General features: G+C 47.5%; 1 protein-coding gene across 1 annotated transcript in view; it reads left to right on the top strand.

Annotated features, from left to right (window-relative positions):
* mrrf (mitochondrial ribosome recycling factor) overlaps nt 1-25010 on the top strand; it is a 39001-nt gene that overhangs the window by 11727 nt on the left and 2264 nt on the right. Inside the window, exons 3-5 of the mRNA XM_079523610.1 lie at nt 146-298; nt 11454-11572; nt 21856-21947. Coding sequence (XP_079379736.1) covers nt 146-298; nt 11454-11572; nt 21856-21947 — 364 coding nt within the window. The remainder of the gene's footprint in view (nt 1-145; nt 299-11453; nt 11573-21855; nt 21948-25010) is intronic.

A 25010-nucleotide genomic window follows, 5' to 3' on the forward strand; every position in this document is an offset into this window, starting at 1 on the left:
CTTGATCTAAATCATTCCGTCCAATTCTAAGAAAAGATTGTGTTAGAGGTGGATGGATATACTCTGTCTCGTCCAAAATTCCAAATAAACAAAGTAAAATAATTTCTTTCTTTCTTTCTTTCTTTCTTTCTCCCTCCCTCCACAGCCAAGGCGAAAGGTCAGTCCTCCAAGGTGACCATCAACTTTGCCCTGGTGGAGGACATCATCAGTCTGGAAGAGGTGAAGGGGGACATGACGGCTGTGCTCCACGCGCTGAAAGACGACTTCAGTCGAAACCTCAACATTCGGTCGTCTCCAGGTAGAGGAATAAGTAGAAAAAGTGCCCCTCAGGGCCACAGGTCTCCACCAGGAGGATAGGAGCGTTTGTGATGGTCATGGTGGCGCTATATCGGGCTCCTGCGGTGCGTGCGGCACCTGCTGTGCGTGTACCTCCTGCGGGGCGCGCACCTTTAGTCTGCACTAAAGGTCTGCAACGATAGCGAAAATAGCAGAACTACAAGCTCACAAGAGAGCTTGTAGATCCGCTATTTACGGTGGCGTAACCCAGCTCTCTTTAGCTATAGTGGAGATGCGGTGTAACGACATGGATTTCTAAACAAATTTGTTCAACGCAAAATCTTGCGTTTCAAGTTCAGGAGACTTCGGGGAAGAAAAGCAATTCTCCTGAATGCTGCCTTCCAGCATGGCATGGAAAGGAGAGACATTTGCATTTCTTCCACCATAGTAAAATGCTGCATTCGTGGTCTGGAGAGGGCAGTTGTTTTCGGGTCGGGTAAAAGGGCAGGGGCTGAAGCCCCCTTTGATGTCTGTGTGTGCATGTCCCTGGTCTGCATAACCAGGAAGATACACAGCCACGTTTTCACTTTCATTTAAAAGTCAAGAAGTGGTCTGTTTTCTTTGCATCTACCTGACAAAACTGCCTCAGGGCTTATATAGTTTCAAGAGCCCTATGTGACCTTACCTTGACCCCTGGTTGACCTCTGTTTCCTCAACTACATCCAGGTCGTGACCCCTGACCTTTTGGATGTACCAAATGGGAGCTGGGTTCAGGAGTATGTCGGGTTGGAGTGGGTGGGGTGGTGTTGACAGATCGCAAGAGAGAGGGGAAAGAGAGCAACTCTGAGATTTACTCTATGAATTTAATTTCACAAAGTTAGATTAATTGACCATTTTCATGAGATGTAGTGCAATGACGTTGAATGCCACTTTATCTGAAATATGTGCTTGATTTCTAGCAGTTCCATTTTCATTCATTCATTCATTCATTCATTCATTCATTCATGAATTCATGTGTTTTAGATCTTGTGCTGCTCTTTTTTACTTTCAAGTTGTTCACTGGCTTGTCCTCATCCATTTATCCTTAAATGGTGTGTAAGTGAGACTGTTATTGTTTAATATAGGTTTAGTACACACAAAAATGCACTTATAGGCATTATACCAGCTGCATCCAATGAGGAGGGGGAACCCCACAAAGATAATTTATCAGTTTTTAAATTGAGGTATATTGTCCAAATATAATTTGATCCATATTGCATATATATATCCATCTGTCTGTCTCTATCCATCTGTATGTCTCTCTATCCATCTGTCTGTCTGTCTCTCTCTATCCATCTGTCTGTCTCTCTCTATCCATCTGTCTGTCTGTCTATCCATCTGTATGTCTCTCTCTATCCATCTGTCTGTCTCTATCCATCTGTCTGTCTGTCCCTCTTCTCTGTATGTCTGTCTCTCTCTCTATCCTCCACCTGTCTGTCCCTCTCTTCTCTGTCCATCTGTCTGTCTCTTCTCTGTCTGTCTGTCTGTCTGTCTGTCTGTCTGTCTGTCTGTCTGTCTGTCTGTTTGTCTGTCTGTCTGTCTGTGTCTATCCTCCATCTGTCTGTCTGTCTGTCTGTCTGTCTGTCTGTCTGTCTGTCTGTCTGTCTGTCTGTCTGTCTGTCTGTCTGTCTGTCTGTCTGTCCCTCTCGTCTCTGTCCAGCTGCACAGTAATCCAGGGAGGCAGCAGGACTTAAAGCTGACAACAGAATCTCACTGACTGGAGAGATGAGATGGTGGAATTAAATGACGTCAGTTGTCCACACGAGTGTGTGTGTGTGTGTGTTCCACGATAGTCTCATCTGGCTCTAATTACATGAGAGAGAGAGGGAGAGAGAGGAGAGAGAGAGAGAGAGAGAGAGACACGTCACCTTGGCTGAGGGTAGAGGGCTGTGTCGAGAGAAACGATTAATACTGTGGCCCATTCCCTAGGTCTGGCCACACACACACAATTATGCTTCGTCGCTGATGGCTCCCCTAGCCTGAAAAGCAGCTGTCTCCATGGAGACCTTGATTAGACGTCTTATGCTAAGAAAGGCTTGTTGTATTAATTTAACCACTTAAGCCAAGCATACTGTATTTCATTAGCACAAACTGTTGATATGCAAGCTTACATTTAACCGTATCTATAATTACATGTATTTAAATCTAACTGCATACATGTATCTATCTACATGGAGTTCTCAAACTCTGCCCCAACCCGACCATGCAGGCCCAACCCGACCCCACGTTTTCGTGCCTGGCCTGACCTAACATGTATGCTAATCAGTAGGGCCCGGCCTAACATGTATGCTAATCAGTAGGGCCGGGCCTAACATGTATGCTAATCAGTAGGGCCGGGACTAACATGTATGCTAATCAGTAGGGCCGGGCCGGGCCGGGTCTCGGGCTCCATGACAAAAATCACACCCATGTGAAGTGAGGGGCGCTAATATATTAAAGAGAAAATAATAAAAAGACAATAGTAGGACCCGATGCAAGCTGGTCAGCGAGTTCCCCGCGACAGCCCAGGTACCCCTTGGGCGGAAGAATTTTTTCCAGGTACCCCCTCATCCTCGCAACACCGATAAGCATATTTGCAAACTTACATTTAGATGCCATTGGAACCATTTGTATTACTTTTACTTACTTTATTTGTTTATTTGGACAGGACAATGCATATTAATGGACGTCACATGGACGTAAATACACCGGATATAGCACAGTTGCTAATTTTCATCCGCAGTCCTCACAAGAAACACAAAACGGAAAGCAAACAGTGGAATACATTTACATAACATTACATAGGGAACACAGCATAAAAAAATAAATACACCTAAAATAAGCATGAATGGTTGCAGCTTTGGTTTTCAAGCAACCATTTTTTCAGATTGTATTTAAAAGAGGAAAATGTAGCACATTCCCTTATACGCAGAGGAAGTCCATTCCATTTTACACAACCCTGTACTGAGAGGACATTTTGGCCGAATGTTGTTTGCCGGTGCGGCACTTCGCAGTCTCCTCGAGTGGTTGCTCTGGTACTGATTCCCCTATCAGGCTTTCGTATTAAAACTTTTCAATCAAAGTCACAACACTTTTTCCCACATTTATTTAAGATGCTATCTTAGAATAGATGTAGACCTATTTGACAGTGCAGAAACATAATTGCCTTCCTTGATGCATCAATTAAGCCTCAACGACCATCAGCTAGTCACAGACACTCAGCCTCTGCAGCACTCTAACTGAAAGTGTCTGTTTGGGGATTTGGTGATCCATTTTGGTTTAGTTTTATACCTCCCATGTTTGAAATGTAAGACTGTGTAAATGAGGTGGACACATCCTGAGTGACAAGATGAGCATGAGCTGCTCACACAGTGCTTTATAAATGAGGTGGACACATCCTGAGTGACAAGATGAGAGCATGAGCTGCTCACACAGTGCTTTGTAAATGAGGTGGACACATCCTGAGTGACAAGACGAGAGCATGAGCTGCTCACACAGTGCTTTGTAAATGAGGTGGACACATCCTGAGTGACAAGACGAGAGCATGAGCTGCTCACACAGTGCTTTGTAAATGAGGTGGACACATCCTGAGTGACTAGACGAGAGCATGAGCTGCTCACACAGTGCTTTGTAAATGAGGTGGACACATCCTGAGTGACAAGACGAGAGCATGAGCTGCTCACACAGTGCTTTTATGCCAGTGGTTCCCAAACTTTTTCATGTCAAGGACCCCCAAATTAAAAAAAATGTTAGCCTGCGGACCCCCATTTGAAGAGATATGCCAGGGACCCCAATAAGAAGATTTGCCATTTCTATCTCTGGGACCATTTCTATCTCTGGGACCCCAATTTATATTGTAAAATCAATGTTAATTTTACTCTGAGAGTGTACAAATGGAACCAAACCATGGAACCTCTCAGAGTTAGACCCATAAGGGTCCATTTGGTTCCAAACTATTATTTAGCTGCATACCCCCTGGAACTCCCTCAAGGACCCCTGGGGGTCCCCGAGCCCCACTTGGGAACCACTGCTTTATGCAAAGCAACATTGGGAGCCGGCCAATTTTGACACTTTCAGAGGTTGAATTAACATTCTGGATCTAACTAGTCTTGTGACAGGAATATATTGTGTAGATCATTGAGGTGCATTAGATCTCAGGTAATGCTAACAAGTCAATGTGACTATAGTCTATACAAGCTAGTTAGTTAATGCTATAGTTTGTAGTCCCGTCAGGCGTAATGATGAATCGAGACTTAAACATTTAGCCAAATGGCTTCTCAGTCTAACCCCCCCAGCCCCCCCACCTCCTCCTCCTCCTCCTGACCTCTGTGGTTTAAGAAATGACTGTCTGGCCTCAAAGCGTTGGCAGATGCATGGGCATAACGTTTATGGGAGGTAACACAGACAGACAGACAGACAGACAGACAGACAGACAGACAGGCAGGCATAACGTTGCTTGCTGGGACACAGACAGACAGACAGACAGACAGACAGACAGACAGGCAGGCATAACGTTGCTTGCTGGGACACACACACAGACAGACAGACAGACAGACAGACAGACAGACAGACAGACAGACAGACAGACAGGCAGGCATAACGTTGCTTGCTGGGACACACACACAGACAGACAGACAGACAGACAGACAGACAGACAGACAGGCAGGCATAACGTTGCTTGCTGGGACACACAGGTAATGCAGACAGACAGACAGACAGACAGACAGACAGGCATAACGTTGCTTGCTGGGACACACAGGTAATGCAGACAGACAGACAGACAGACAGACAGACAGACAGACAGACAGACAGACAGACAGACAGACAGGCATAACGTTGCTTGCTGGGACACACAGGTAATGCAGACAGACAGACAGACATAACGTTGCTGGGACACACAGGTAATGCAGACAGACAGACAGACAGACAGACAGACAGACAGACAGGCATAACGTTGCTTGCTGGGACACACAGGTAATGCAGACAGACAGACAGACAGACAGACAGACAGACAGACAGACAGGCATAACGTTGCTTGCTGGGACACACAGGTAATGCAGACAGACAGACAGGCATAACGTTGCTTGCTGGGACACACAGGTAATGCAGACAGACAGACAGGCATAACGTTGCTGGGACACACAGGTAATGCAGACAGACAGACAGGCATAACGTTGCTGGGACACACAGGTAATGCAGACAGACAGACAGACAGACAGACAGGCATAACGTTGCTTGCTGGGACACACAGGTAATGCAGACAGACAGACAGGCATAACGTTGCTGGGACACACAGGTAATGCAGACAGACAGACAGACAGACAGACAGACAGGCATAACGTTTCTGGCACACACAGGTAACGGAGACAGACAAGGTCATTCACAGACGTACAGGAAAGAATGCTATTTTATTTTTTTCACTCAAGGATACTCCCTTGAGTTGCAGCAACTCGTTTTCAAGGGGGTCCTCAGGACTTATTGTATATCAAGGATATACAATTAATATACATGTAAACATGTTTTTTTTTTTTTTAAATCGATTAAATTCATTAGTCCGATTAACTACATGCATAAACATAACCCTGTATTATACTGCGTTGTACAATGGTGGCATACATTAGCAAAAGTTTGAATTAATTGTGATATTGACTGGCAAGTAGGTACACATTCCATCCATCCATCCATCCATCCAGAGTGCTCCAGACTTCCCTCCAGAGCAACATTAATAACTTCCTCCTGGGGGATCCCGAGACGTTCCAAGGCCAGTGAGTCGTTTCCTCCAACTGCGCCTTGGTCTGCCCCGGGGTCTCCTCCCAGTGGGACGTGCCTCGAGGACCTCCCTAGGGAGACGCCCGAGAAGCATCCTGACCAGATGCACCGAACCACCTAAGCTGGCTCCTTTCCAGGGAGATGCCAGCCACCCATCGAAGAAAACTCATTTCGGCCGCTTGTATTCGCGATCTTATTCTTTCGGTCATGACCCACACTTCATGACCATAGGTGAGAGTAGGAACACTTCATGACCATAGGTGAGAGTAGGAACACTTCATGACCATATAGGTGAGAGTAGGAACACTTTATGACCATAGGTGAGAGTAGGAACACTTCATGAACATAGGTGAGAGTAGGAACACTTCATGACCATAATGGGTGAGAGTAGGAACACTTCATGACCATAGGTGAGAGTAGGAACACTTCATGACCATAGGTGAGAGTAGGAACACTTCATGACCATAATAGGTGAGAGTAGGAACACTTCATGACCAGAGGTGCGAGTAGGAACGAAGGGTGCTCGGTAGACAGACGGCTTTGCCTTCTGACTCGGCTCTCTTTTCAACAGTGCGGTGCAGGTACACATACCGGAACGTGGTACACCAGCTGGGACGAAGGGCTGTTTTGAGTCAAAACAGGTAGACAGAGACTTTGGCAGCCAGATAGACAATGTGTCAGTCAAATAGTTTGGTGTGGTCTGTGAATGAGCAGGTCGTCACTGTATTAATCGTTTTACAGCGTCGATGGCACACCTTTATATTCTGTTTCATCTATGCTTTCGCTGTGTCTCCATGTGCTCCTAATGTCCAAATACTAAACGTGTTCTTTGCCCTCAAAAGCACAAGGATAAAAAGGTTGTATAGAGACAATTACGCCATTGGCTCACCTCCCCTTCACCCTAAAACATCTACACACACACACACACACACACACACACACACACACACACACACACACACACAGAGAGGCATAAAGACATAGTCCTTGTATGCATGTGCATACGCGCACGCATGAAAGCGCGTACACACACACACACAGCCGCAGACCTCACTGGGCAGGGAGGGAGGCAGTGATGTAAGACAGAGAGTTGGAGGAGGAAACAGCCTCATCTGAGGTTAGCCAGATGGAGAGAACGGGAGAGATGGATAGATGGAGAGAGGGAGGGAGGAAACGGTGGTGGAGGAGAGAGTGTTAAAGAAAGAGAGACAAAATACATACGCTCACTTCTGCATGTGAATGCACCTCCTGTTTGTGGTGGATAGATCGTATACAGATCATGGAAAATCACACTGCCTGACAGTGGTCTTCACTCCAGCTTTATTACACACTTCTACCGAGCGTGGCTCACCATAGCTCTGATCATTCCAATGGTGTTTGAGTTTTTCCAGTATTAGTTCTCCCTTGTTAGCCATCATAACCACTTGAACCTCAGCATCCATGATATTCTGGGTGGAATATTAGCCATAAGTAGCCAATCTATTAGCTCACAGTAGCCTGGCAACCAATAGGCTTTTTTTGTTTCAAGTGGGAAATTTGGTATATAGTTTGTTTTATTGGCCTAAAATATTGTCTATAATGTAGACAATATTTTAGGCCAGAATTCACGAATGTATGTATATTATCCCCTTTTTGGTGTTTTAAGCATTATGTTATACTTTAGCTATTGAAAAATAGCAGACCTACAAGCTCATAGTGCGGCACTCAGCTTGTAGCTCTGCTATTTTTGAAAAATCGTGAAAATGTAGTGCAAATCTTTGAATATATATTCTTTCAGAGCCAACGTTTTTAACTCAAATCTTTGTTTCTGGGGGGGTCCCTGGAACTACATATTTTCAGATGGGGGGGGGGGGGGGGGTACATATACATTCATGAATCCACCTGCTGACCGGCTGTCTTTTAGGGGGTTCTATGTGACTAGGGTTGTCCCGTTCGGATCGGAAATAGGGGCCGATCACGTCATTTTCAAATGATCGGAATTGGAACGGGAGCCAAAAAACGTGATAAAACGGGACATCCCTAGTATCAATATTATATCCATATCATGACATTAGACTGGAAATTGTCTGTGATTTGGGATATTGTACTATTGTGATGTGGCATAAACGTGTTCTATAAAATATAAATATCGGATCGGGAAAAATCGGTATCGGCATGATGCTCAAAATCAAATGATCGGAATCTGATCGGGAGCAAAAGAAACGTGATCGGTACCATGTGTCGTGTCAAACTAGGAGGTTTTCTGCATGATTCTGAACCCATTCCAAGCATTAACACCCTGAGCGGCACAAACGGAGGTCTCCGTCCTATCAAATAGTTACGCTCAGCGCTCAGGACGGAGATTCATCACAGGACGGAACATTAATCATATCATAACCGATTGCATCGCTCCACAGGCTGTTGGGCAACATTCGATGTAATTTCCGTCATCCACCCCCCCCCCCCCCCCCCCCCCCCCCCCACCCCCATTTTAGTGGATGCGATCGGAAATCTTAAAACGTGAATAACTCTTGATCTAAATCAATCCGTCCAATTCTAACCAAAGATTATGTTTATGACGGCCCATCGCGGTCCCGTCGCTAGTCACGTTAGAATTAACCTCCCGTTGTTGTCGATCGCCTCGGGGGTGTTTTGGCTACATCTAGCTGCTATCGGCTACATTCAAGATGGCGCTCTGGTGCACCTTGAAGTCGCTCCGTAGCTGCAAATCACTGGTCGCCCTAAATACCCCCCGGGTGGTGTTAATGGACTTTGTGCATAAAGCTGGTTTTGGTATCATTCAGTGATTCAGTCCACTCGGGCCAACCCACAATGCATCATTACATAACGTACATAATGAGATCAGATCTGTTTTCTACCTGCTCTGTAGACCAGGGGTGGGCAACTTTGACGATGGAGAGGGCCACTATATTTCCACACGCGTTTTGAGCTTGTAGATCGGCTATTTTTGCTATTATTCGAATTGAAATCTTGAATTATTTTTTGCTATTTTTGAATTGGAATCCTGAAAATTTACATTTTTTATGTCATTTCAAATGCCTTTAATTGAATGCCACAGACGAAAAACAGTCCACACTATTTATCTATAATGTATAAATGATAGTTAAGGGGTCAGGACAACAAGGCCTTTTCGTGGAGGGGTCAGAATTAAATTTGGACTTAGACTGTTTTTCGTCAATTATACTTGTGTTGAGCAGTGAGTTACTAATTTAGACAGAAGTAATTACAGCGGGTTATGTTTGCATGTTGTGTGGAATTGTAACGGCTGAAACCAATATTATATCAGTATTCTGACATTAACCTGAGGGGCCACATTAAGTGAAGGTGGGGGCCGCATGTGGCCCCCGGGGCCGCCAGTTGCCCACCCCTGCTGTAGACCATGGGCTCCATTTTCGTCAAAAAACGGCCAGTCTACAAGCTCACAACGTGTCAATGTAGATTGGCTAGTTGAACTATTCAAAAATGTTTTTCAAAATGGTAAAAAAGGCAAAAGAGGTTTAGGGATAAGGGGTTTAGCGGTGACGAAAATGGAGCCCCATGTCCTCTGACTGTAAAGCGCGGTGAAGCCTTATTGCAACAACACCACGCTCTGTTCCGTTGTGTTTCAGGGGCTCTGGACCACATTGTGGTGACCTCTCTCTGTTCCGTTGTGTTTCAGGGGCTCTGGACCACATTGTGGTGACCTCTCTGTTCTGTTGTGTTTCAGGGGCTCTGGACCACATTGTGGTGACCTCTCTCTGTTCCGTTGTGTTTCAGGGGCTCTGGACCACATTGTGGTGACCTCTCTCTGTTCCGTTGTGTTTCAGGGGCTCTGGACCACATTGTGGTGACCTCTCTGTTCTGTTGTGTTTCAGGGGCTCTGGACCACATTGTGGTGACCTCTCTCTGTTCCGTTGTGTTTCAGGGGCTCTGGACCACATTGTGGTGACCTCTCTGTTCTGTTGTGTTTCAGGGGCTCTGGACCACATTGTGGTGACCTCTCTCTGTTCCGTTGTGTTTCAGGGGCTCTGGACCACATTGTGGTGACCTCTCTGTTCTGTTGTGTTTCAGGGGCTCTGGACCACATTGTGGTGACCTCTCTCTGTTCCGTTGTGTTTCAGGGGCTCTGGACCACATTGTGGTGACCTCTCTCTGTTCCGTTGTGTTTCAGGGCTCTGGACCACATTGTGGTGACCTCTCTCTGTTCCGTTTGTGTTTCAGGGCTCTGGACCACATTGTGGTGACCTCTCTGTGTTTCAGGGCTCTGGACCACATTGTGGTGACCTCTCTCTGTTCCGTTGTGTTTCAGGGCTCTGGACCACATTGTGGTGACCTCTCTCTGTTCCGTTGTGTTTCAGGGCTCTGGACCACATTGTGGTGACCTCTCTGTTCCGTTGTGTTTCAGGGCTCTGGACCACATTGTGGTGACCTCTCTCTGTTCCGTTGTGTTTCAGGGCTCTGGACCACATTGTGGTGACCTCTCTCTGTTCCGTTGTGTTTCAGGGGCTCTGGACCACATTGTGGTGACCTCTCTCTGTTCCGTTGTGTTTCAGGGGCTCTGGACCACATTGTGGTGACCTCTCTGTGTTTCAGGGCTCTGGACCACATTGTGGTGACCTCTCTGTTCCGTTGTGTTTCAGGGCTCTGGACCACATTGTGGTGACCTCTCTGTTCTGCTGTGTTTCAGGGCTCTGGACCACATTGTGGTGACCTCTCTGTTCTGCTGTGTTTTAGGGCTCTGGACCACATTGTGGTGACCTCTCTGTTCTGCTGTGTTTCAGGGCTCTGGACCACATTGTGGTGACCTCTCTGTTCCGTTGTGTTTTAGGGCTCTGGACCACATTGTGGTGACCTCTCTGTTCTGCTGTGTTTCAGGGCTCTGGACCACATTGTGGTGACCTCTCTCTGTTCTGCTGTGTTTCAGGGCTCTGGACCACATTGTGGTGACCTCTCTCTGTTCCGTTTGTGTTTCAGGGGCTCTGGACCACATTGTGGTGACCTCTCTCTGTTCCGTTTGTGTTTCAGGGGCTCTGGACCACATTGTGGTGACCTCTCTCTGTTCCGTTGTGTTTCAGGGCTCTGGACCACATTGTGGTGACCTCTCTCTGTTCCGTTGTGTTTCAGGGCTCTGGACCACATTGTGGTGACCTCTCTCTGTTCCGTTGTGTTTCAGGGGCTCTGGACCACATTGTGGTGACCTCTCTGTTCTGCTGTGTTTCAGGGCTCTGGACCACATTGTGGTGACCTCTCTCTGTTCTGCTATGTTTCAGGGGCTCTGGACCACATTGTGGTGACCTCTCTCTGTTCCGTTTGTGTTTCAGGGGCTCTGGACCACATTGTGGTGACCTCTCTGTGTTTCAGGGCTCTGGACCACATTGTGGTGACCTCTCTCTATTCCGTTTGTGTTTCAGGGGCTCTGGACCACATCGTGGTGACCACTCCAGATGGGAAGTTCCCTCTCAACCAGCTGGGTCAGATCTCCATGAAGTCACCTCAGCTCATAGTTGTCAACATGACCAGCTCCCCTGAAGTAAGGAGCTCTCTCTCACTCACTCACTCGCTCGCTCGCGCACGCACGCACTCGCTCGCTCGCTCACTCGCGCACTCACTCACTCACTCACTCACTCGCGCACTCACTCACTCACTCACTCACTCGCGCACTCACTCACTCATGCACTCACTCGCACAAATTCTGCAAAAATGGCAGATCTACAAGCTGTGCATCTGTATGGCAAAGACATTTGGTGTAGCGGGAAATACCAGATGATCTAGTATAGAGCCGTGGTGGGACTCCAGTCAAGTTATATACTGCATAGTTAAACCCTCCAGTCTTAGTGAAACGGACTCGAGTTCAACCGTCTAAACCAAATCTCTTCACTGAAAATAGCAGATCTACAAGCTCAAAACATGACGTGTGTGGCGTTGGTGCCGATGCATTTTGAGCTTGTAGATCTGCTATGTTTGACGAATGTTCCCTGGGGTTCAAGTGGTTAGGTTTTTTCTTCTTTTCTTTTTTGGCTGAAACGTGACCTGCCTTTATCTCCAACTGGCTCTCTGATCCTACGTGATTGATCACTAGAGTTCATTGTTTTTTTGGGGGGTAAAGTGTAAGAGTGTGTGTGTGTGTGTGTGTGTGTGTGTGTGTGTGTGTGTGTGTGTGTGTGTGTGTGTGTGTGTGTGTGTGTGTGTGTGTGTGTGTGTGTGTGTGTGTGTGTGTGTGTGTGTGTGTGTGTGTGTGTGTGTGTGTGTGTGTGTGTGTGTGTGTGTGTGTGTGTGTGTGTGTGTGTGTGTGTGTGTGTGTGCGCGTGTGAGCACAAGCATATTTGAGCAGAGTTGCAGGTATATATATGTGTGTGTGTGAGCTGTCACAGAGTAGGAAATGACCTCATTTTACCCTCAGGTCGGGAAGGAGTGGATTATTTGTTCTCTCGTGACTTCTTTTCTCGCCCTGTCCTTCTAAGATGTTGTTATGCTAATATGCTATGCTAATATGCTATGCTAATCATGGTTTCAGATGCAAAAATGCAGCCAAGACGGAAACTCAATACATGCATACATTCTAAATGTGCATTGTTTCAGCATACAGTGTAGAAATAGCTCAAACGTTTTACAATTTAAATTTAACACCCACGATTTTTCTTTATCCGATTTGTATCTGATTCCTGTCGATAGCTTGACTTTGAAATAAGGCATTCATGAACAATCGAGTACCGACATCAGCCCATTTTCAGAACAACATTCTTTCCAGCACTCTTTGCATGCTTATCTACAGAAATCACAAAGATCAGACTATTTTGTAATCATGCCTGAGTGTAAAAAACAAAAGGGCTTTTATCACCATTGTCGATTCTATTTTCCATTTGAAAACCTTTCACTGTAGCAGCACAGCAAATTACATATCATTGTGGGGTCCTTGACATGAAATAGTTTGAGAACCACTGACATAGAAACATGAGGTTTATCAGAAAACTGTCTTTGTCTGATTTTGACCTGAGATCGGATTCTAAAAATGTCTTCTACATCCTGACAGTTTTCTGAAAAAGCTATGTTTCTATGTCAATCGTTCTTCGATTTTTCAAAAATAGCAGACCTACAAGCTCATAGCGCGCCACTCGGTGGCGTGCTATGAGCTTGTAGATCTGCTATTTTTCAATAGCTAAAGCATAACATAATGCTAACACCAAAAGGGGTTCCCGCCCAAAATGGGTTAATTTGTAGAATTTGGTGTCTGTTCTAAATGGGTTCATGTGTACCGTCACCACTGTGGTGGGCCGTGGAGGACGTCGTCACACACACCAGCACACCTCCTCGTCTCCTTCCCCCCCAAAAAATATGATTTGTTGTTTGACATTACCATGGCGATACAGGCAAAAAAAAAGTATTAAACAAAATACACCTCTGTGCTTCCAAAAAAACATTTCCTTGAGGTCAGAAGCAATGGATAATTTGGCTGTTCTTAATGATCACTTATTATGCCCTTTTTCGAAATAGCAAAAATAGCTGATCTAAAATTCAAAAAGTGTAAAGGTGGCATACTACAGTGTCCATCCGTCCCCCGTAAAATGCAGAATACAGGCACATCGGCTATATTGTCCTGTCTCTATTAGCCTTTGGGCGCCGTCCCTATTTTAAAATGATGAGAAAAATGATGAGAATTTTGCATTGCGTCGCTACGCGTTGGGAGCTTGTTATTCGGCTATTTTCACAAAACCCATTTTGAACGAATGCTACCGGCTTAAGTGGTCAATAGAACTGAAGCTATTCAATCTGTCACCTATGTCGGGCTCAGTGACCCTTGTGTTAAATATGCCCCACACCCATTATTTCACACACAGACCTGACCTATAGAGACCACACACACACACACACACACACACACACACACACACACACACAGACACACACACACACACACACACACACACACACACACACACACACACACACACACACACACACACACACACACACGCGCACACACAGTCATAGCCACATGCTATATACTCTACCCGCCTCCACAACGTTAACTCATGGCCCAACATGGAGGTGAGTGTGCAAGCAGCGCCCAGAGCTGCTAATAGGCTTATAATGATGCCTATCCATTACCTAACGCTCCGGAGGCCCTCGCCATTGTTTTTCCATCCATTCATTAACGGGAGCCTGGGAAGGTACAGTGGAATGAACCACAGACACACACACATTGGAAAATAGTTTGTAGATCTGCTATTTGTTTTTGTTGAAAGATCATCAAAATGTGGCGCAAATCATTCCGGGGGTCCTTGACATGGAAAAGGTTGAGCACCACTGATATAGAAACTGATGTAGAAACATAGGTTTTTTTTCCAGAAAACTGTTAGGATTTAGAAGCCTTTTAGTTTTTTTTATATTTTTAGAATCGGCCTCAGGTCTAAATGGGGGTAATTAACCACGTTCAGCCTCTGCACGCCTCCCTGTTTTAGGCAAGTCATTTTATAGGTGTGAGAATTTTCCAAACAAAATATCAAAATAACAAATAATATTAAAAAAAAATAGCTGATCTTAGTACAAGCTCACAACATGACTTGCTATTAATTAGACTACTCGTTTAACCCATTCTGGGCGGGAACCCCTTTTGGTGTTTTAACTAAGCATTATGTTATACTTTAGCTATTGAAAAATAGCAGATCTACAAGCTCATAGCGCGCCACCGAGTGGCGCGCTATGAGCTTGTAGGTCTGCTATTGTTGAAAAATCGTGAATGCGGCAGAAATCTTTGAATATATATTCTTTCAAGTGTGTGTGTGTGTGTGTGTGTGTGTGTGTGTGTGTGTGTGTGTGTGTGTGTGTGTGTGTGTGTGTGTGTGTGTGTGTGTGTGTGTGTGTGTGTGTGTGTGTGTGTGTGTGTGTGTGTGTGTGTGTGTGTGTGTGTGTGTGGGGTATATATGTGCACATGCTCGCGTTAATTTGCGTTTGTAATGTCTTTCTGTCTATGTATGTTTGTGCATTGCGTAGGAATCGCTTGCAATGCATCCTAGCCCATTTTAAACAGTGTTTCTTAAAACACTGCGTTTCTGCGTCCACACACACACACACACACGCACGCACACACACACACACACACACACACACACACACACACTCACTCCTCTCTGCTGCCCTTGTTGCTTTGAACTGGGCCGTCGGGCGTTTGATGTAAAACTTCAGTGTAATTCCTCTTCCTCCCCAACATATTAACCAGAACATGCCTGGCCTTTCCAGAGAATTCCGCTCGGGTTTTCCGTAACCGCTGGACTGGCGAGGGGGGGGGGGGGAAACGGTGATGAATTTGATGCTGAGAACAATCAAACATAGGTATGGGTGGAATCGATCACCCCGCACTCAAAGAGAAGCAACCGAAGAACCAGAGAGGGAGGGAGGGAGGGCCGGCCTGCATTCCGGATGGGCTTTTAACAAAAGGGGAAAAGAAAAGAAACTGGACCTCATGAATTAATGTAATACATACAAATAAATTCCTTTAATCTCACTGCCATGTCTTTTCCCCCAGTGGAAAAGACGAAAAGGCCCGGGTGAGAAATCAGAGGAGGCTAGAAAGCCTTCTCCTGACATTGCACATTTGGTGCTCTCTGTAATGCCTGGGCTCGGGGAATTGCCCAATGCGGTTTGCAGGAGAGGTTTTGAGGAGTGTGATTCTCTGGTTTCCGTGGCTGTTGGAGGACTCGGTGGATTTGACTTCATCTCCCTTTCCTGAGAGCCTTCTTTTAACTTTAGCACTCGTAATATAGCGGTTGCTGCTAGGCCAGATTAAATTCTACACATGGTGAATAATGTTTCTTTTTTCTTTTTCTTTTCCTTTTACACGTGTCTAGTGTTTAACACGTACTGTTGGCATAGCGTCACTGTTGTCGGGCAGAAACCTTGTATATCCAGAAGCTACAGTATGTTGTATAATTATGTTACTTTGTCACATGACGGCATTGCGTGAAAATAGGCTATGTACACGCATTGTGTTTTCACCTATAATGTAATGGGCTAAATAGAGCGTCACTCGCTCATCCCCTGGTTCTGCCTGGTTCACGGAAGTAAGTTCTCTATGGAGAATAACATGGGCTCATCTTAAAATCGTTTCATATAAGCACTGTGGTCCAAAAATAAACAAGCTGTCTGGGCGTTATTGTCAGGGAGGTGTCTCTGTATCGTTTGCGACAGTCAGTCACTCATATAATGATATGATATACACTCTGTTTCTAGCGAAAACTTAACTAATTCAGTAGCAGTAACAATAGCGTTTTCTCTCAGTCAGTTGATTCTTCATATCCATATGAGTGAAGCGTCCGGGGTGACATGTTTACTATTTCAAACACAGTACTTATATGAGGCGATCGAAAATCCCCCTATGCAATGCAAGTAAAAAGTACATGAACCTGTGGATTTGCGATATTGGCGTCAGACTTCGGTGCTCTATAGGATTGAAAGTGGTCAGGTCTGGTATGTTGTGGTAACCGCATCGATTTCGAATTCCAACTACAGTGGGGTGCCTGCAGGTCAAATCAGGATCTCTAGGTTTTCGTAGGTATCTCTGAGTACTTCTTCTCAGCCACACCCCTAGTCCAACCCCCAGATTCTTAGCCACACCCCTAGATTTATTTGATGTGCAGTGTGGCCATTAAGGATTTGCATATGCAGCAACATGTCGTATCGCGTGCCTTGTATTTAGCAATGTTAAGAACGGGGGTTCCACCGTTGCACATTGCTAAACTTGGTCTGTCTATAGATGTGCAGAACAGAGGCGTATCTACAATAAGGCAGGCGTCCGCCTGTCCAAATCCATTTCTGGCCTGGCAAAAATCCATACAATGTAATGGTAAAAAAGAGGACAAATACAAGACCTGAGAACTATTAATGGACAGCTGATTGGCCGTCGCGGTAGAGCGCGACCCTCAATCACCCATTGGAATGTAAATGCATGCCTTTCAGCCTTTGTATCCTACTCGTCTGGCAGGTATATCTCTTTAAAACCTTTAGTGCTACGATTTTGTGCGGGGAGACTACAATTAACACATGATCTTGCCTGCCCAAAACGTAATTCCTTGATACGCCACTGGTGCAGAATCTCTGTTCATGTCAAGGTGCCGTCCGTATTTGTTCAAATTAAATGACTGTGTATTTTGCCAGTGAATCACTGTTTAAACATACATCTTTGCCTTAAAAGAAAAGATCCTGCACTATCCATCCACACACATAGCCTACAGTATGTTTTACACGGAAACCTTTTATTTTGATTGTTTAATAGTTACTGTATCAATTTTTAAATAAATTAAGTAAATGAACGAATATTTGTATTTTGATTTGTAAATGAGGACCGAAATAAACCATTCATTCATTCATTCATTCCCAATGCATGTTTCCCATAGACATTTCAAAAGATATTTATTTAAGCGTCGTACAAAGACAACTCGAGTTGTGACAAATCATGACAACAAACACAATATCTTGGACCAAACAAATAATTACAAAGAAGAAAAACAACAAAAAAAAGTGTTGTAACCTGCCGATTATTCTTTCTAATTATTTGTTCGGCCCTAAAAAGATTGTGTTTGTTGTCAAGATTTGTCACCTCACAGCTATAAGGTCCTGGGTTCGATTCCCGCTCGGGACGCTGTGGGCGCTGGGGGCGTGTTCCCTCCTCCTCCTCCGCGTCATCAGTGCCCATACCCGAGGTGGGGTTGGCGAAAGGGCCTTTCTGCGTGGAGTTTGCATGTTCTCCCCGTGCCCCCTAGGGTAGGTACCCTCACAAAAACATGCAGTAATCCTGGTCTCTAAAACTACCTCCCCCTGGCCAGCCGGGGCGCCTGATGGAGGGGAAAGGAACTGGTTGGAATAACGTGTTCCTTCCACGTGCTACGTCCGGCCAGGGAAATTCCCCCCTGTCAGGTGAAAAGAAGCAGCTTGGACTCCTCATGCATAGAAGGAGGCATAAGGTCAGTCCGCTGCCCCCCCAGGTTGGCAGAGGAAGTGTAGCGCCCAGGATTACATTAGATAATTGGCACTGGGTGAAAAAAACTGGGTTGCAAAATCATGGGATAAAAATTATAAAAACAAACAAAAAAACAATGTCTCATCGTTACACCCCTACTGAACAATGAAAAGTGATGAACTATATTGGACACATTGGAACAGATACTTTCTATCATGTCCTGAAAAGTGATGGTTTAGGACTTTATTTTATGACATACAAGGTTTCCACCAGACGGTGACGACATGCGGAAGTGTTTCTCTGTTCCAGTCTCGTGTATAATTAAGAATGACAATAGAAAGAGGTCACACTACTTTGAAATCAGATTTCATTCTTCGCCCTGGGGGTCATTGATATTTCTGAGCGCTACTATAATTACAATCTGAATTCAGTGGAACACGAGGCAAGTCCAATAAGTCCTATACTAGACTCAAATATCTTAAACCAAACTCGGCATCTTAAGAATGGACAGAATGTAGTCCTTTCATGTGGAAAGGGACGAGTAATTAAATCCTTGTGAATTCATGCAGCGGACAGAATGCTGCTGTTGTTATAGACTATGTCCAGTGGCTACGTGTCAAAGTGTCCGTGAGCAAGACACTGGCGTGCGTGCGTGCGTGCGTGCGTGCGTGCGTGCGTGCGTGCGTGCGTCAATGGATTCATGTGAAATGCTTTGGAAATGGGCGCTATACAAATAATGTTTACCATGTATGATCTCAACTTCCCCTGTTTGATTCCAACTGTGGTGCATGTCCGTCCCCCTCTCCTCTGTGCATAGTCTCATGTCTCTGTCTCATGTCCGTCCCCCTCCCCTCTCTGCATAGTCTCCTGTCTCTGTCTCATGTCCGTCCCCCTCTCCTCTGTGCATAGTCTCCTGTCTCTGTCTCATGTCCGTCCCCCTCCCCTCTCTGCATAGTCTCTGTCTCATGTCCGTCCCCCTCCCCTCTCTGCATAGTCTCTGTCTCATGTCCGTCCCCCTCTCCTCTCTGCATAGTCTCTGTCTCATGTCCGTCCCCCTCCCCTCTCTGCATAGTCTCCTGTCTCTGTCTCATGTCCGTCCCCCTCTCCTCTCTGCATAGTCTCCTGTCTCTGTCTCATGTCCGTCCCCCTCTCCTCTCTGCGTAGTCTCTGTCTCATGTCCGTCCCCCTCTCCTCTCTGCATAGTCTCTGTCTCATGTCCGTCCCCCTCTCCTCTCTGCATAGTCTCTGTCTCATGTCCGTCCCCCTCTCCTCTGCATAGTCTCCTGTCTCATGTCCGTCCCCCTCTCCTATCTGCATAGTCTCCTGTCCCATGTCCGTCCCCCTCTCCTCTCTGCGTAGTCTCTGTCTCATGTCCGTCCCCCTCTCCTCTGCATAGTCTCCTGTCTCATGTCCGTCCCCCTCTCCTCTCTGCATAGTCTCTGTCTCATGTCCGTCCCCCTCCCCTCTCTGCATAGTCTCCTGTCTCTGTCTCATGTCCGTCCCCCTCTCCTCTCTGCATAGTCTCTGTCTCATGTCCGTCCCCCTCTCCTCTCTGCATAGTCTCCTGTCTCTGTCTCATGTCCGTCCCCCTCCCCTCTCTGCATAGTCTCTGTCTCATGTCCGTCCCCCTCTCCTCTCTGCATAGTCTCCTGTCTCATGTCCGTCCCCCTCTCCTCTCTGCGTAGTCTCTGTCTCTGTCTCATGTCCGTCCCCCTCCCCTCTCTGCGTAGTCTCCTGTCTCTGTCTCATGTCCGTCCCCCTCTCCTCTCTGCATAGTCTCCTGTCTCTGTCTCATGTCCGTCCCCCTCTCCTCTCTGCGTAGTCTCCTGTCCCATGTCCGTCCCCCTCTCCTCTCTGCATAGTCTCCTGTCTCTGTCTCATGTCCGTCCCCCTCTCCTCTCTGCATAGTCTCTGTCTCATGTCCGTCCCCCTCTCCTCTCTGCATAGTCTCCTGTCTCTGTCTCATGTCCGTCCCCCTCTCCTCTCTGCATAGTCTCTGTCTCATGTCCGTCCCCCTCTCCTCTCTGCATAGTCTCCTGTCTCTGTCTCATGTCCGTCCCCCTCTCCTCTCTGCATAGTCTCTGTCTCTGTCTCATGTCCGTCCCCCTCTCCTCTCTGCGTAGTCTCTGTCTCTGTCTCATGTCCGTCCCCCTCTCCTCTCTGCATAGTCTCCTGTCTCTGTCTCATGTCCGTCCCCCTCTCCTCTCTGCGTAGTCTCTGTCTCTGTCTCATGTCCGTCCCCCTCTCCTCTCTGCGTAGTCTCCTGTCCCATGTCCGTCCCCCTCTCCTCTCTGCATAGTCTCCGGTCTCTGTCTCATGTCCGTCCCCCTCTCCTCTCTGCGTAGTCTCCGGTCTCTGTCTCATGTCCGTCCCCCTCTCCTGCACCTTGTGCAGCGTGTGGAACCGGCTGGTTGCCTTAACCGTTTCCGTCCGTAGGACGTCGCCACACGTCCTAGGGGTCCCAATCAACGCGTACATACGACGTCCTCAATGATACGTGGCGAGATAAGAATATTCTGATTATTTGTCAGTTTGCCTTTCGGCTACCGTATGCTACACTCTAGGCAATTGTTAGCTTACCATTGATTTAGCTGTTAGCGCGGCGGAAAGAATGACTCGTCTCTCCTAATCCAGGGCGCTCTCCGTGGTGTTGAACGGATCGATATACTAGCGCTTCATTTCTGCTCCTCATCCGTCTCTCCTGTAAAATATGAATGCTTTTTGGATCATATATTGTATAAATTAAAACGATCGCAATGTAAGCTAGCTATGTAAAGTAAACTTTTTTTAGTGGATTGTTTCCGGGTCGTGGGTTTCCGAGTAAAAGCCATGTCTTTCCGGCACCCCAGAGCTCCTATTTCGATTGTGTTAATTAATAGTGTGAGATTTATAGATTTTGGGGCATAAATAATATATTAGAAGCTTTCTATCAAGAATTGATCAATGTCACCATGGTCCACATACTGTACCGTGTACACTGTACAAAAATATATTTATTTTTATTTTATTTTTTATAAAGGGCACATTGCTGTCCAGAGGGCAAAGGGCAGGTGCTCTAGCACCACCTAGTGTCTATCTGTGCACGCCACTGCTGACCATGTGGCAGTCAGTTCACTCCTGCGCCGTACATGGGAGCCATGCGTCACAGTGTGACATGAGAACAAAATAGTCACCAATACAACAGATTGTGTTTCTCTCCGTTTAAGAATGTTCTGTATAATTCTGTCCGTGAAGGACTTCCTCTTTCTGTCTTTCTCTGTAAGCGTACACAAACACTCAATAACATACCGTCTCCATCTGTGTCACATACATAACAAATATACTCTAAGGTATTATTATTATTACTGCTAATTTATACTCTTACTTCCTCTAGCTGATGTACAAGCTCACAGTGCGTCGCCGTGCTAAGCGTTGTGAGCTTGTAGATCGGCTAAGATTTCCTGCCACGGGACTCTGGTCCTGCGAATAAGTATAAATCAGTGCTTTGGGGGTCACGGAGGGTCAAGGGGGGGGGGGGGGGGGGGGGCACTGCAGCCCCTCAGTCTTCTCCCATAAGGCCAAGGTCTGACAGTGGCCTGAGGCACTTCCACCCCAGAAAACCCATAAGCACACACATACACACCTTCACACTATAGCCACACGCACGCACACACGCGCGCGCACACGCACACCTTAATGATTGCCAGCTGGGGCCTGCAGGGGCACTACCTGCAGTTGTCTGGGCCATGTCCATTTCCCCCGGCTCTAGACACCTATCCACTTAAGTGTGTGCCTGTGTGTGTGTGCCTGTGTGTGTGTGTGTGTGTGCCCTGTGTGTTTGCCTGTGTGTGTGTGTGTGTGTGCGTGCGCGCCCCCTCCAGGCCACAGCGGCTGCCACCCGTGCCCTGAGAGAGAGTAGCTTGAAACTTAACCCTGAGGTGGACGGGACCATCATCAAGGTGCCCATTCCCAAGTGAGTCATGCGCACACACACACACACACACACACACACACACACACACACAGTCTCACACGCGCGCACACACACACACACACACACACACACACACACACACACACACACACACACACACGCACACACAGTCTCACACACACACACACACACACACACACACACACACACACACACACACACACACACACACACACACACACGCACACACAGTCTCACACACACACACACACACACACACACAGCCTTGAAGGCCACACTTCCCCTGCCTCGGGTCTTTTACTCTCTCTCTCTCTCTCTCTCTCTCTCTCTCTCTCTCTCTCTCTCTCTCTCTCTGTAAGTCCCTGTTTTATACCACTTGTGTTTCCCCCCCAACAACAACTCTCTCATTTCATTCACTGCATTGGTTTGTTTCACCTTACAGTCTAGTTTCCTTCCTCCTCTTCGGTCGGCTGTGATCACGTCTCTCGTGTCCATAGCTGTGTGTGTGTGTGTGTGTGTGTCGTGTCCATAGCTGTCACTGTGTGTGTGTGTGTGGCTGTGTGTGTCTGTGTGTGAGACGGTGTGTGTGAGCCTGTGTGTGTCCCGTGTCCATAGCTGTTACTGGCACGTTTATTTGACTTGTACTCAGAGTACAGTATGTGTGGAGAGACCCCTGCTGTGTTGTTATAGGCCCAATCCCTCTATTCTGTTCAGTGTAGCGCTCTCTCTCTCTCTCTCCCTCTCACTCTCGCTCTCACAGAGCCTAAATATCCCCTTTTTTCCCCCTATAATTTTCATTGGGAATGTTTTGGAACCACTGCTCTATCTCTCTGTTTCTCTCTCTACCTGTCTTTACACACACACACACACACACACACACACACACACACACACACACACACAGTGTTTATGAGTTCACATCTTCATAGGTGTTTATTTGATGCATAATATACTGTGGGTGTGTGCAGCAGCAGGTGTATCTGGCAGAGGAGCCACTCGCACCGAGCCACCACTCGCACCGAGCCGAGCCACCACTCGCACCGAGCCACCATTCGCACCGAGCTGAGCCACCACTCGCACCGAGCCACCACACGCACCGAGCCACCATTCGCACCGAGCTGAGCCACCACTCGCACCGAGCCACCACACGCACCGAGCCACCATTCGCACCGAGCTGAGCCACCACTCGCACCGAGCCACCACACGCACCGAGCCACCATTCGCACCGAGCTGAGCCACCACACGCACCGAGCCACCACACGCACCGAGCCGCCACTCGCACCGAGCCGCCACTCGCACCGAGCCGCCACTCGCACCGAGCCGAAGCTTTGCTTCTAATAGCGTCGCAGTCGGGCGGAAACCTTTAATCTGCTAAAGCGTTGCTGTTCAGGAAGTGAGGGGAAATTAACCTGCCTTCCCAATGGCCTTATTATTTATGCAGAAGGGAGTTCCAAACCGCATCTCTAGCCTATGGCAGGCCAGTCTGGTGCATCTCAGAAGCCTCTAGCCTATGGCAGGCCAGTCTGGTGCATCTCAGAGGCCTCTAGCCTATGACAGGCCAGTCTGGTGCATCTCAGAAGCCTCTAGCCTATGGCAGGCCAGTCTGGTGCATCTCAGAAGCCTCTAGCCTATGGCAGGCCAGTCTGGTGCATCTCAGAAGCCTCTAGCCTATGGCAGGCCAGTCTGGTGCATCTCAGAAGCCTCTAGCCTATGGCAGGCCAGTCTGGTGCATCTCAGAAGCCTCTAGCCTATGGCAGGCCAGTCTGGTGCATCTCAGAAGCCTCTAGCCTATGGCAGGCCAGTATGGTGCATCTCAGAGGCCTCTAGCCTATGGCAGGCCAGTCTGGTGCATCTCGGAAGCCTCTAGCCTATGGCAGGCCAGTCTGGTGCATCTCAGAGGCCTCTAGCCTATGACAGGCCAGTCTGGTGCATCTCAGAAGCCTCTAGCCTATGGCAGGCCAGTCTGGTGCATCTCAGAAGCCTCTAGCCTATGGCAGGCCAGTCTGGTGCATCTCAGAAGCCTCTAGCCTATGGCAGGCCAGTCTGGTGCATCTCAGAAGCCTCTAGCCTATGGCAGGCCAGTCTGGTGCATCTCAGAGGCCTCTAGCCTATGGCAGGCCAGTCTGGTGCATCTCAGAAGCCTCTAGCCTATGGCAGGCCAGTCTGGTGCATCTCAGAAGCCTCTAGCCTATGGCAGGCCAGTCTGGTGCATCTCAGAGGCCTCTAGCCTATGGCAGGCCAGTCTGGTGCATCTCAGAAGCCTCTAGCCTATGGCAGGCCAGTCTGGTGCATCTCAGAGGCCTCTAGCCTATGACAGGCCAGTCTGGTGCATCTCAGAAGCCTCTAGCCTATGGCAGGCCAGTCTGGTGCATCTCAGAAGCCTCTAGCCTATGGCAGGCCAGTCTGGTGCATCTCAGAAGCCTCTAGCCTATGGCAGGCCAGTCTGGTGCATCTCAGAAGCCTCTAGCCTATGGCAGGCCAGTCTGGTGCATCTCAGAAGCCTCTAGCCTATGGCAGGCCAGTCTGGTGCATCTCAGAGGCCTCTAGCCTATGGCAGGCCAGTCTGGTGCATCTCAGAGGCCTCTAGCCTATGGCAGGCCAGTCTGGTGCATCTCAGAAGCCTCTAGCCTATGGCAGGCCAGTCTGGTGCATCTCAGAAGCCTCTAGCCTATGGCAGGCCAGTCTGGTGCATCTCAGAAGCCTCTAGCCTATGGCAGGCCAGTCTGGTGCATCTCAGAGGCCTCTAGCCTATGGCAGGCCAGTCTGGTGCATCTCAGAAGCCTCTAGCCTATGGCAGGCCAGTCTGGTGCATCTCAGAAGCCTCTAGCCTATGGCAGGCCAGTCTGGTGCATCTCAGAAGCCTCTAGCCTATGGCAGGCCAGTCTGGTGCATCTCAGAAGCAGGACAGGTATCATGAGAGAAGGAGGCACTGGAGCAGCTCAGACAATTTAGGCCCTTACCTTATTAATACAGGGTACAGGTAAAAAGCGACAACGTTTCGATGTTTCAGTTACATCTTCGTCTTATTATTTAGTCACACACTCTTGTTAATACTTTTCATCGGTTAAATATTTATAAAAC

The sequence above is a fragment of the Electrona antarctica genome, assembly GCF_951216825.1.
Source record: "Electrona antarctica genome assembly, chromosome: 16".
NCBI lineage: Eukaryota > Metazoa > Chordata > Actinopteri > Myctophiformes > Myctophidae > Electrona > Electrona antarctica.